The following is a 12,591-nucleotide window of genomic DNA, read 5'->3' as shown; positions in this document are numbered from 1 at the left end:
AAAAATATAATTTTGCTAAGTAATTAACCTATATTTTACCTATGCATTAAGTTTAAAATATAACATGTTTCATATAGTAATTTTATTAACATTCAAAAAAAACTAGTTCGTGATTTTCCATCTTATTTTTAGAAAAACCTGACCTCTAGATATATTTTATCTCTTTCCTGTTTATTGCCTTTTATTTGTTACTATTCACAACCAATACCTGCCAGTGTCTCCTGTATTGATTTCATACCTATTTGTATTAGTTAATTATGAAGATATAATTGAGGTAGGTAATTGTAGTCCCCAGTTACTAAAATAAAAAAATAAAGCATGTTTCTTTAGAGGAATTTTTCATATAAACATTTGTACCTTGGCAGTCCTTAATATTAATACTCAAATAAGAAAATATGCATAGAAAATATTCTGACTTCTTCCGAACAGGTCAATCATATAATTGTTTTCTATAAGGTAGATGTAAGTACTTACTTTTTAAAAATTAGAATAGCATATCACTTTTTCTTTTGCATGCTGTATTCTAAAATAAGTCAAGCAGGAATGTTTCATATGGGTTAGATCACTGTAATACCTACTAATCGTTGTTCTGATTATGTACTTTTATTAGTTTGAGAAGAGATTTACTTCTAGAAGATACAAAAGATGAAGTCATTTCCCAATCATCAATTTAGTCCTACTAACTCTTTTTCTCAGCTTTGATTTATTTCTTTTGATCTTTCCATGTGTGAATAAGTTTTTTAGCCCTTTTGTTATCAATCATTATTATAGGAATTTGTGTGTTCATCAACTGAATTTTTAGTTCAAAAAACTCTTTTGTAGTATTGCAATATTTTAAATTCCTGATGAGTAAGAAGTATGTGTTCAACTTCTTCATTTTCCCTTACAACTCAAACTAATACTTTACCTTGTAATAAGTTTTCAATAAGTCTCCAACTAGGCTTAAGAAACCAAGCAAGTACTCTGGGAATATGTAATAAAGTCTGATAATCAGAAGTAGTATATTAACCATACTGAAACCTTGCTATTGCAGCCACCTTCTGCCTCAGCAAGGCTTTTTATGCTAGGATAAGAATACCAGGACATAGGCAAGAAAGCAAGTCAGCAACTTTGGTAAACTCTGAAGCTGTCAGCCTGTCTCAGCTAGCAGAAATATTGTTCCAAAATTAATTTTTTTTCTGATTTTACTGTGTTTCTGATTCTACCGTGGTACATTATTTATTCAAAATATTACTTGTACCAAATTCCTTAACACAATGTCTGGCACATACTAGGTGCTTTGTAATTGTTTGCTGAACGAATGTCATAATGTATATGTGTATTGTCTGTTCTCACACTGCTATAAATGCCTGACTGAGACTGAGTAATTTATAAAGAAAAGAGGTTTAATTGGCTCACAGTTCCACATGGCTGGGAAACCTACAATCATGCCAGGCACGTCTTATATGGCAGCAGGCAAGAGAGAGAGTGTGTGCAGGAGGAAAGGTCAAACACTTATAAAACCATCAGATCTTGTGAGAACTATCTCATCATGAGAACAGCATGGGAGAACCACCCCCCATGATCCAATCACCTCTCACTAGGTCTCTCCCTCAACACCTGGGGATTACAACTCAAGATGAGATTTGGGTAGGAATACAAAGCTTAACTATATCAATAAGGGATTATATTCTGCATTAGAAACTTAATTTGTTAGATTTTAATCATAAATAAATGATAATTTGGTATCATAATAGAGAACAACAAAAATTGAGGGGGTCTTTCATCTCAATTTCATTCCCTTTTTGTTTTCCATAGTTTATTTATATCTGAAAGGAGTGTCATATATAATAAATAAATGGCCCCTTTGTTTTTTGGTTTTTGTTTTGTTTTAATTTTTTTTTAGAGACAGGTCTCTCTATGTTAACTAGGCTGATCTTGAACTCCTGGCTTCAAGTGATCCTCCTGCCTCAGCTTCCAAAAATGCTGAGATTACAGGCATGAGCCACCATGCCCAACCCCTAAATGGCCCCTCTGAAGGAGAGAAGTATTGAAGAATGAGACTGTATTTGTTCAGGTTACTTTTAGCAGAGATTAACAAAATTTTATTTTAGGCTCAAATTTCCACCAAGAGTGAGTGATCTCTAATAATGAATTTGATTTAATTTGAATTTGTCACTGAATATAAAAAGAACATATGTTTAAGAGCATTTAGAACATTTATAAAAAGTAGAAAGAAGGTAACTACAAATCTACATAATTCCAACAACAGAGAAACAATGTCACTTTAGTATTTTACAGTAAAAATTTATTTTGAAAGTGAATTTAGTTCTTCACTTTAATAAGAATTTTCTTTTGTATATTCATTTTATATTTTGTAGGTAGTTGTTTGATTTTTAATGTTACTTAAACTCTTCCTCATTAATCTGTGTTTTTTGTTTTTTTTTTTTTTTTTTTGCAGTGAATGACTTTATTTGATTAGTTTATAGATCAATTGTGTCTATCTCATTGTGTCTTTAACAGGTCGAGCAAATACAAATGCTAGTCTGCAAGGGAAAGCCAGAAAAACCATAAGTGATAGGTGGGAGAGTCAGCTGTGGAGGGAGAAAAAGTTTGGCTTAATAGATCACCTACACTACAGCCATGTTTATCCTGAAAGTATTCCACGGAAATTTATGTTTGAACACAGAAAGTTTCTTAGTGAGCAGTATAATTCTCAGCCTGCGAAATATGTACCACCAGAAGGAAGGCCCCCAAAACTTGATGATTTTAAGAGTGCCCGAAGCCTTGGACATTTTGAAGTAACCATACTAGGTAAGTCCACTGTTCTTTTTGAATATCATTAATTTAACATATTTTAAATATGCCTACTATTTTGCTTTAAAAATTTAAGCCCTTCCCACAAAAACATTAAGCCCAAGGGAAGTTCTTGTTTGGCTCAAACAAAAGGAATGGAGCACTAATTATGGAATAAATGAAGCTCTAATTGTGTGCTTCTAAACATTGGTAAGTCCTTGGAAAGTATCTGGGGAGAGAAGAATGGGAGAACTAAGGGAATTTTCCTCATTCCTGAGTATCTGACTACTTCTAAGGCAGCTCCTGTTCTCCCTTAGCCACCACTTTCTTGCCTATGTTCTCTGCTTCTTCATTCATTGGAACCACTGAAGGGTAAAGTGTAAGTTAAAGAGAAGAAAGAATACTAATCAAAAGAAGCCCTACAAAAAAAAAAGGTCTGTTTAGACCCTCAAGATAATAAAATAATCAAGTAACTAAAGTTGACTGGAAAAAAGTTATTGAAAAAACTTTCCTTGTCTGATAAGAGGAAATAAGCTGATTTACCCAGGTTTTTCAAAATTGAGAGGTAGCTATGGAACTTACAGAAATTTAAAGAAGTCAAAACATTTTAAAACTTAGATTTTTTTTGTTTCTGAAAGATGAAAAATTACACACAAAAAAATTCTAAAACAAAATCTTAGCTAAAATGACTCAGAGTCAAGGAAAACAATGCATTTGTGTTTCACAGGAAGATCTTAGTACCAGGTCTTATTACCTTAAAATGAAGGAATGAGGAAAAAATTATAAGCAAAATAACTTAATGACCGAATAATGTAGTTCGTGGATTTTTACATTTGTAGTACTGGACATCTTGGCCGGTTAGTTCAGTTGGTGAGAGCGTGGTGCTAACATTTGCAGTCCTTGGGTGAATTGCCTTGACCTTTATCAAGATTCTCTTTTCCCTTTTATTCTCTCCCAACCCCTCTTCCCTACCTCCTCACATATAAATATGTACAGACATGTGAGTATGTATGTAATCTATGAAAAGTCTGAATTCTCACTGACTCCATTAGAAAATCACAGACCTAAGTTTCAAATGCTTTTTCACTAGACTGCATTACTTGGTCTCTTCAACTAGTTCATCAACTTTAGTTTTGTATCTAGGAAACAAAAATTTTGGCAAAATTTCCCATCCATCAAAAATAATCATGGTTAATGGACACAAAAATTAGAAAGAATGCATAAGACCTACAATTTGGTAGCACAGTAAGGTGACTATGGCCAGTAATAATTTAATTGTACATTTAAAAATAACTAAAAGAGTATAATCGCATCATTTGTAACTCAAAGGATAAATGTTTGAGGGGATGGATACCCCATTTACCCTGATGTGATTTTCACATATTGCATGCCTATATCAAAATATCTCATGTACCCCATAAATATATACACCTATATACCCACAAAAATTAAAAATTTAAAAAGGTAACCATGAAAATGATGAGTTCATCTAGAAACTAGAACTTGAATTTTTTTCTCACTTTTAAAATGTTGCTGCTCTATTAAAACAGTTTGACTAAGACTTCTCAGCTGTATTACATGTAATTATAAACTTGTGTAGCTTTGGCTATGAGTCAGCTAAAAGCAGGAATCAAATGTGAAGAAGAAAATTTCATCATTCCTCCCACTAACTTTAATCCATGTTAGAAGTATGCTGTTTCTATATAAATTTTATATCCTACATTTTTCCAAGGATGGTTTACATAGTTAAAAGACAGTGTAAAATAAACCATTTATGAATGAAACAAAACAGAACATTTTAAAGGAAGCACAAAAAGTAGGTATTACTAGGTACTTGCAAATAACCAAATTTCTACCATTGGCAATAATTTTCTGTGCTTTCTGGCAGGAAGGGAGAAGGGTTTGTTTTTAGTAGTTATTTCTTTTTTCTGATGAGATATTTAATTTTAAAGCCAAAATAAACCTTGGATATCTTCTAGTCTTACCCTTGGCTAGGTAAAAGCCAGACCATGATTAGAAATCAGATCTCCTGAGTCTCTAAACGTACCATCTGTTGCAGAGAAAACAATTATATATAGGAACCCTGCTTTTTTTTTTCTCAAACAAAATTCAAGTCTGAATTAACTATGAAATTATTGTATAAGTAGCACAGGATAACAAATGGGTTATCTTCAACTGTAGTTTTTTTTTAAAAAAGGTATGTAAATGATCTTCAGATAGTTGCTTCGTGCATCAACATTTTAATATACCTAATCAGTATAATCATTAGTCATATCTTAATAAAGCATTTCTATAAAGGAATATATTTTCACTTTATTATTATGTAATCCAAGTACTTCACGCTCTAATAGTTTAACTTAATAAAGGGATAAAACTTAGAGAGCTGAGATAAATGGTACTGGATCCAGTGATTCTCATACAGTCTTGTTGGGAGGGGGTAGCTTATCAAAGTCATCTGCAAGAGGCCTACTCATACTTCTTAGAATTCTGATACACACTAGAGAAGCAGCCCATTCAGTCTGCTCCATTCATAAGAGAGACTTATTGCCACAGAGAGAATGCCACTGCCAAGAACACATCCTGTCCATCAGGTATAAAGGAGTAGATTAAAGGTTGAAAACTACTATGCTTTAAGTAGTACTTGAAGTATAGACAATATCTATATTCTAGTACTATCTAGTACTATCTATATTCATATCTTCATTCATTCAAGTACTATCTACATCTATACTTCAAGCACTACTTAGAATGAGAGCTAAATATCAGATGTGAAAGTGCTGAATTTGTCATATCTTTTAGGAAAGTATGAACCCAAGTTGTATTATAAGACCAGAAAAATGGTTTGTATATATTTTAGCATGGACATGAGCAATAAACCCAGAAGAGAGGAATAAATCTGTTATTACTGTGCTATTTGTTAAAAGGTAGAATCCTAAAACTGAAAGATGACTTTAAGTGTATCTTATACAAGGCGGCACACTTGGTCAGTAAAGGGACAAGTAGTAAATGTTTGAGGTTTTACAGGCCATACAATTTCTTTTGCAACTACTCAGCTCTGCTGTATTTATGTGAAAGCAACCATTGACAATATGTAAATGAATGCACATGGTTGTTTGAAAAAAAACTGTATGTACACTAAAATTTGAATTTCATATTTTCATGTATCATAAAATATTGTCCTTTTGATTTTTTTTTTAACTATTTAAAAATGTGAAAGCTATTCTTAGCTCATGGAATGTACAAAACCAGGGGCAGGCTGGATTTGCATCCCCCAGTCATAATTTACCCTGTTCTAGACTCCTTAGTTAAGTCTCAGTTAAGACTGCCTAAACCAATCCAGGCAGATAAATCTGTATGATGTTTAAGGTTCTCTAAGCATGAAGATTGTCTCATTCAGTGATACTATCTTCTAGTGGTTTATTATACCTCTGCAATATCTTGCAAGTCTATAGAAGACCTCATAATTTTGAAGTGTCTTATTCTTGGAGCCAAAAATGTTATTTGGACCACAACCCTGTTACTTGGTCATTACCTCTGACTGGAAGGGTGAATTGTTATTGAAAACATTGAATAGAATTATTAGTCTTCCTTCTTTCCCACAGTTCTGATGGCTCTCAGCAACCACCAGCTTGGTACCATGGCAATGTCAGAAACCTATCCTAGAAGCACTGGTTCTTGTCTTTAAATTCTTGCTGGGCCATCTTACCTGTCTCAAATCAATAGATTATAACCATTAAAACCTCAGCCCATTGCCTACCATGTAAGATCACACACTTTAAATAGAATATACTGAGATGAAGTAACAAATTAGATTTTCAGTGCCCTTAGCCCAAGTACAAAATGTAAAATATGTTAGTCAGTCTTTCTCACTTTTAAGAATTATTTCTCACCTTAAATATAAGAACACAGCTTTCAAAAGTTTTAATTGAACTTACAGGTGTTATAGTGTATCTTTGGCTCTACTAACACTAATTTGTTTACCCATGAAATCTGATGAGTCAAAGTTTAAAAGTCATCTTCTCGATTTTCATTTGACTTAGATAATTAGGAACATAATCCAGCTAGTCTTTCCAAGTTGCTGAAGGCTGCCTATTTGTCTTTTAAAAGTCAAAAGATATAAACCCCAATAATAGTATTCATTGGTGAGGTAATCAACATTGAGGGAACCCAGTGCTACTCAGCTAATCTTTCAAACAGGCTTTCAGCAAGGAAGGTGGCATACCCTAGAGGTACAAATAATTGATCCTGAGCCCACAGGCTAATACCAAAGAGGGAGAAAATTATATTGGTCTGTTTGGCTGCTTTAATAAAAGAAAATATAAAGATGAGTGAAGCCTTATTATTTCAGTGTAACTGTAGTATATTAAATTACCTTGATGTCACAATTAATGTTATTAAAATTTGAAATTGTCTTTTAAATGCATTTTACAGTAAAAGAAAAGAACAAACCACGTGACAAATTTTTCCAAAAAATACTTTGACAAAAAATCTAGAAAAGATTATTTTAACCGCTCTCCTTACATCATAGCCATTTTTCTTGGGGTTTGTACAGGGTATTTGTGTTCACTTACTGGTAATGGGAATATGGATGAATTTATATTTGAATACTCTTGCACAAATGTCTTAAATTCTATTATTGAAAAATTATAGGTAAAATGCACACATGTATATTTATTTACTCAATTTAAGAAATATTTATTGGGCATCTACTGTGTGCCTAGCACTCTTCTAAGTGCTAAAGTCACATTAGTGAACACAACAGATAAAAACCCTGCTCTATGAGAGCTTGTAGTAGAGTGAGATGGTGATAAGTGCTAAGAAAAAACAGTTGCTGGAGAGTGTTGTAGTAGGAAAGGGTTAAATTTTAAATAGCAGAGGTCTCCTGGAGTAAGGAACATTTTAGAAACCTGGTAGAGATGTGGTTATCTGGGGAAAAAACATTCTAGGCACAAAGGCAGCAAGCACAAAAGCCCTGAGGCCTATTGACTTAAACGTCTGTACTTTGAACTCTAGTAGATTGTTTGTTTTTAAAACAGGGTATCACTCTGTTGCCCAGGCTGGAGTACAGTGGTACAGTCTTGGCTCACTGCAACCTCTGCCCAAGTAGCTGGGACCACAGGCGCACACCACCACACCCAGTTTATTATTATTATTATCGTATTTTTGGTAGAGATGGGGTATCACCATGTTGCCCAGGCTGGTCTCGAACTCCTGGACTCAAGCAATCTGCCCACCTCGGCCTCCCAAAGTGCTGGAATTACAGGCATGAGCCACCACACCTGACCAGAACTCTAGTTTTAATCAAACAGCTCAGTAAAAAATTCAGTGATAATGCTGAAGCTCTACTCCCAATATTTTATAATTTAGAAAGCAACTCAAAATAATATCAATAACACACTAATATGTCTACTTTCTTAAAAATATCAAGATTTCCAAATTCTGATAGTTTCTCAGTTTTAAGGCATCCTTCCTTTTTTGTTTGCAAGTTGAAATAGTCAACGGTACATTTAAGGCAGTTTTCTTTTTATTAAAAAATAAAATTAATGATATATATATTTGAGTTAAATTTAGTCTTAGAATCAAGGATATAAGATACCAGCATGTGCACATTCATATGAGTCTTGCAGCATTGCTAGGAGCTGTAACATGGCTATGCTCCTTATAATACTGAATTAGAATTCTTGGAAAATTCTAGATAACGTGATTATTTCAATTTATGGCTATCAAATTTTAGTAATCCTTAGAAAGCTCTAAGTGGCCTTTAGCTGTATGTTAAGTTAAATATATGAGATTTAATGTCATCTCCCCATCAAAAGCAAAGAACTTGCATTTCTGGATTGGTTTGCAGCTTAACGAGAAGGATTTGGTTACCCATCATTGCCTGTACTCAGTACTTAAGAATCACTATAAGGGATGAATCAGAGAAATATTAAGGTCATATAATCTAGCTGACTAAATATCTGGGAAAGACCGAAAAGGAGGAGTTAACGATAACTCTCAGGTTTCTGATTTGTGTCACTAAATGGAATTCACAGTTTCAAAGCTGTGCTCTGTGTGATTGTTTACCCTTACTCTAGCCAAGATGGTCTTTTACTCTGGTCTACACCTTTGGCTTGTGCTATTCCCTGCCATGCCTAAAATGCCCTCTTCTCTGTTTATTTAAATGCTATCCATCCTTTAGTACGTAGCTAGAATTCTTTTCGTCCTCTAGGAAGTCTTTTTTATCTACCCCAACTGACATTGACCCACATAAAAAGATGACAGTCAAAGGTCAGAATTCACTTTAGTTGTTCCCCCTTAGCCCTTTTTCTAGCACAACCTTTCATGACCCTAATGGTGAGTGTGTGAACCATGTCTTGTATATTTGAGGACAGATGAGATGTAGCTACTATGTCATCCCTGACCTTGCATTAGTCAGATATCCTTGAGTCCAAATGGCAATAAGGGAACCAATAGTCATCTCCAAATTCCCCTGCCCCGGAATAGCACCTGTCCTAAATGACCAAGGAAACACTCTATATGTCATTTATGTGACCATGCTGTCTTCTGGATAGTAGATTTCAATCTTCCATCAGTAGGGAAAACCTTTTGAACTGTTATTTCCAGCAGTGGTGAAAGGTTGCACTGGAGTGTCTACTCTTTCAACAAATACCATGTATTCATAAATTGCAATACTAAGAGTTTAGTCTCCAGTTTTCAAACACATTTTTTTTTTTCAGATCTAAAGCTCTCTGGAACATTTTGGGATCAAACCAGCAAACTTGGCATCAGTACCACATGCTAACCCACTGAACTTTTAATAACATATGAATTTTCTTTAACAGGTCTGAACCATGAGATAGCAATCGATGTTGCATTCCTACCCATGTATTGTCCAGAAGATATTCGAACATCTCAAATAGACACACTGTTGACCTCCATGAATTACAGCTGTGCATATCCACAGGACACAACTGGAAATGACCGATTGCCAGGTCCAAGAGCGGTTGCAGGTAAAACAATCTCAGTGTTCTTTTAATTCAGAAAAAAAAAAAAAAAAATTATAAACAGCCCTAACCTTAAGATTTTATTATGTAAAGAGTTCTAGCCTTAAAATTCAATGTAGTTTTAATTAAAGGGTTATTTGGTAAATGTTCCCCAAGACTCATAAATGAGAATGTCTTTTAAATAAATTGAATAGCTGTTTCTACTCTAGGCAAGCATTAAGAATATTATCTTATAATACAATTCCAAGTATAATTATTTCATCAGACATAAGTAGTATGCACATGGAACAGCACAAATTCTACTCTTCTCTTCCTTTTTCTCAGGCGACACGATTTGTCCTTTCACCTTGTAATTGCCTGAAATTACAATACCTCTGTAGTATAATACAGTAAAATTGTTCTCTCTTATAAACGTGTAGTTATTCCAGTGCTATGCAATAAATTTCTTGAGAACTGCTAGGAGCATATGTATTCCCAATAGTGAAACTCTTCAACCAGCTAATTGTTTAGGTTGCTGCATAATATACTGAACTCTAAATTGTTTCTACGTACCTATAAAATTATCTGTCCAGTTATAATTACCCCATTCATGTTTTTCTGTTATTTCTAATTCCTAAGCATGTGGTAAAGTTTCTAGCAGTTTTCATTGAGCTTATCGGGATATTACATTTAAAATGGCTTTTAAGAAAGGCCTTATTATCTTGGGATTTTCTGGCGGGTCTTTCGAAGCTGATGAAACTCTTGAGTGCATGTTGTTTTTGAACAAGTCTTATGAGCTGTGCCTGATGACAAAGTAATTTGAGGCAGTAACAGTTGCTACAAATTGAACTTGGGTACCTAATTTTATAAGAGCTGATTTTTTAAAAATTTTTCCCACAGTCCATTTTAGAGATGATGTACACTTGCAGTATTACTTTCTACATTGGAGCTCCTTAGACTTTCAGTAACTTCACATTTCTTAATTAGTGCCCTAACATGCAGCTTAAATATTTGTGCACTCATGTATGCTCATGTTTCATGTCTTATGTCACATGTCTTCTGCTATATGTCTACACTATTATTGATATAAAATGCGAGTTCAGCATTCTCAGCTAACTGCTTGGTGCTAGTGCCAGTATTCTTCCAGTAGTCACTAACATGATTATATGAAAAATACCTGGTACCCTTCTGCTAACGCAGGTAATATTTGAGATATGAAGGACAAGAATCACTAGGGAAGAAAAATTAATTGGTAATCACAAACAAAGTGGTTCATTTTGAGAGGAATACCATGTTTTTCATGACATAGCATTAATAATATGTATAATAATAATAATAATAATAGTGTCCATTAAATTCTGTACCAAGCACTGTGCCTGGGCATTTTATATGGTACAACTAATCCTAATAAGAATCTCACAAGGTGAACCTTATTATCCCCTATTTATAGATAACTGGACTGAAAATCAGAGAGATTCACTAGCATGAGTAAGCTAGATTTTGAAACCTGATCCAATTCCAAACTTTTTCTTTCCTTTCATTATTCTAAACTGAAAGATAAAAATAGTTACAAAATGATATAATGCAGTGTCTCATGGTATAATACTAGTGTCATCTTTCAAACATTCTTTATAAAGTAGTTTCTTTTTTATTACAAAAGCTATACACATTAATAATTTAAAAATTCAAATAGTACAGAAAGCTACCAGGTAAAAATGAAAGCTCCCCTCCTTGCCTTCCCAGGTCCAGCCCTTTCCACCAACTCACTCACCTATTCTCAGGAGATAACCAGTATTATTTGAACTCTTTAAGAAATGATTTTTGCATATGAAAGTATGTATTCTATTGCTCTCTTTCTCAAATAAATACGCAAAAATGGAATTAGTAAACATATGGTTCTATAGCCAGCTTTTTCCCTTTGACAGTATATCTTTGACATATTTCATATTAGTATATAGAAAGCTACCTCGTTCTTTTCAATAACTACAAAGTATTCCACTGTGTGGATGTGCCAAAATTTATTTGACCAGTCTCCTACTGGTAGACATTTAGATTGTTTCCAAATGTTTTTGCTATTAACAAACAGTACTGCATGAATATCCATTATGTGTATGTGTGTGTGTCAATAAAATCTTTACACTTGTTTCACTTAAGATAATGTTCCACCCATGTTCCTAAAAAAGACATAATTTCATTCTTTTTATGGCTAAATAGTATTCCACAGGGCATACTTATACAAGAGATATGTAATTTTGGTAGATACTGTCAAATGGTTCTCTAAAGTGGTTATACTAATTTACACTAGAACCAAAAGCAAGAGTGCCACTTTACTAATGCCCTTGTAAAAACTAGATATTGGTCTTACTAATCTATGGCAGATAGATAGGCAAAAATATATATTATTATTTTGATTTGCATTTATCAATTATTTCTGAGCTTTAAAATCTTAATACATTTGTTGGCCATTTATATTTTTTTCTTTCTATATACTTTCTATGCTAATTTTACCTTTCATTTGTCTCTATTTTTCCTTAATAATTTGTAACTTCTCTTTGCATATTAAAGAAATTAACCTTTTATCGTGTGTTACAAAGACTTTTACCCAGTTTGACATTGTTTCAATGGGATGTTTTGGTTGTTTAAGTAATTTTGCTCATATGTACTCAAATACACTAGATTTTTTATCTTGTGGCTGCTGGTTTTATGTCATACTCAGGCATCACTCTGGTCAAGACTACGTTTTTTAAATTCACTGTCTTTTTCCAGCACTTTTAGAGCTTCACCCATATATACTGATACATTTTTATTGTGATAAAGCATACAGATCAAAATTTACTATTTTAACCATTTT

General features: G+C 33.5%; 1 protein-coding gene across 2 annotated transcripts in view; it reads left to right on the top strand.

Moving 5' to 3' along the window:
* RADX (RPA1 related single stranded DNA binding protein, X-linked) overlaps positions 1 to 12,591 on the top strand; it is a 72,613-nt gene that overhangs the window by 52,840 nt on the left and 7,182 nt on the right. For both annotated transcript variants that reach the window (XM_030939787.1, XM_030939786.1), the window contains 2 exons: positions 2,503 to 2,793; positions 9,600 to 9,767. In XM_030939787.1, coding sequence (XP_030795647.1) covers positions 2,503 to 2,793; positions 9,600 to 9,767 — 459 coding nt within the window. The remainder of the gene's footprint in view (positions 1 to 2,502; positions 2,794 to 9,599; positions 9,768 to 12,591) is intronic.

The sequence above is a fragment of the Rhinopithecus roxellana genome, chromosome 10 (assembly GCF_007565055.1).
Source record: "Rhinopithecus roxellana isolate Shanxi Qingling chromosome 10, ASM756505v1, whole genome shotgun sequence".
Lineage (NCBI taxonomy): Eukaryota > Metazoa > Chordata > Mammalia > Primates > Cercopithecidae > Rhinopithecus > Rhinopithecus roxellana.
Note: the sequence above shows the minus strand (reverse complement) of the source record. Positions and strands in the feature narration are given on the sequence as shown.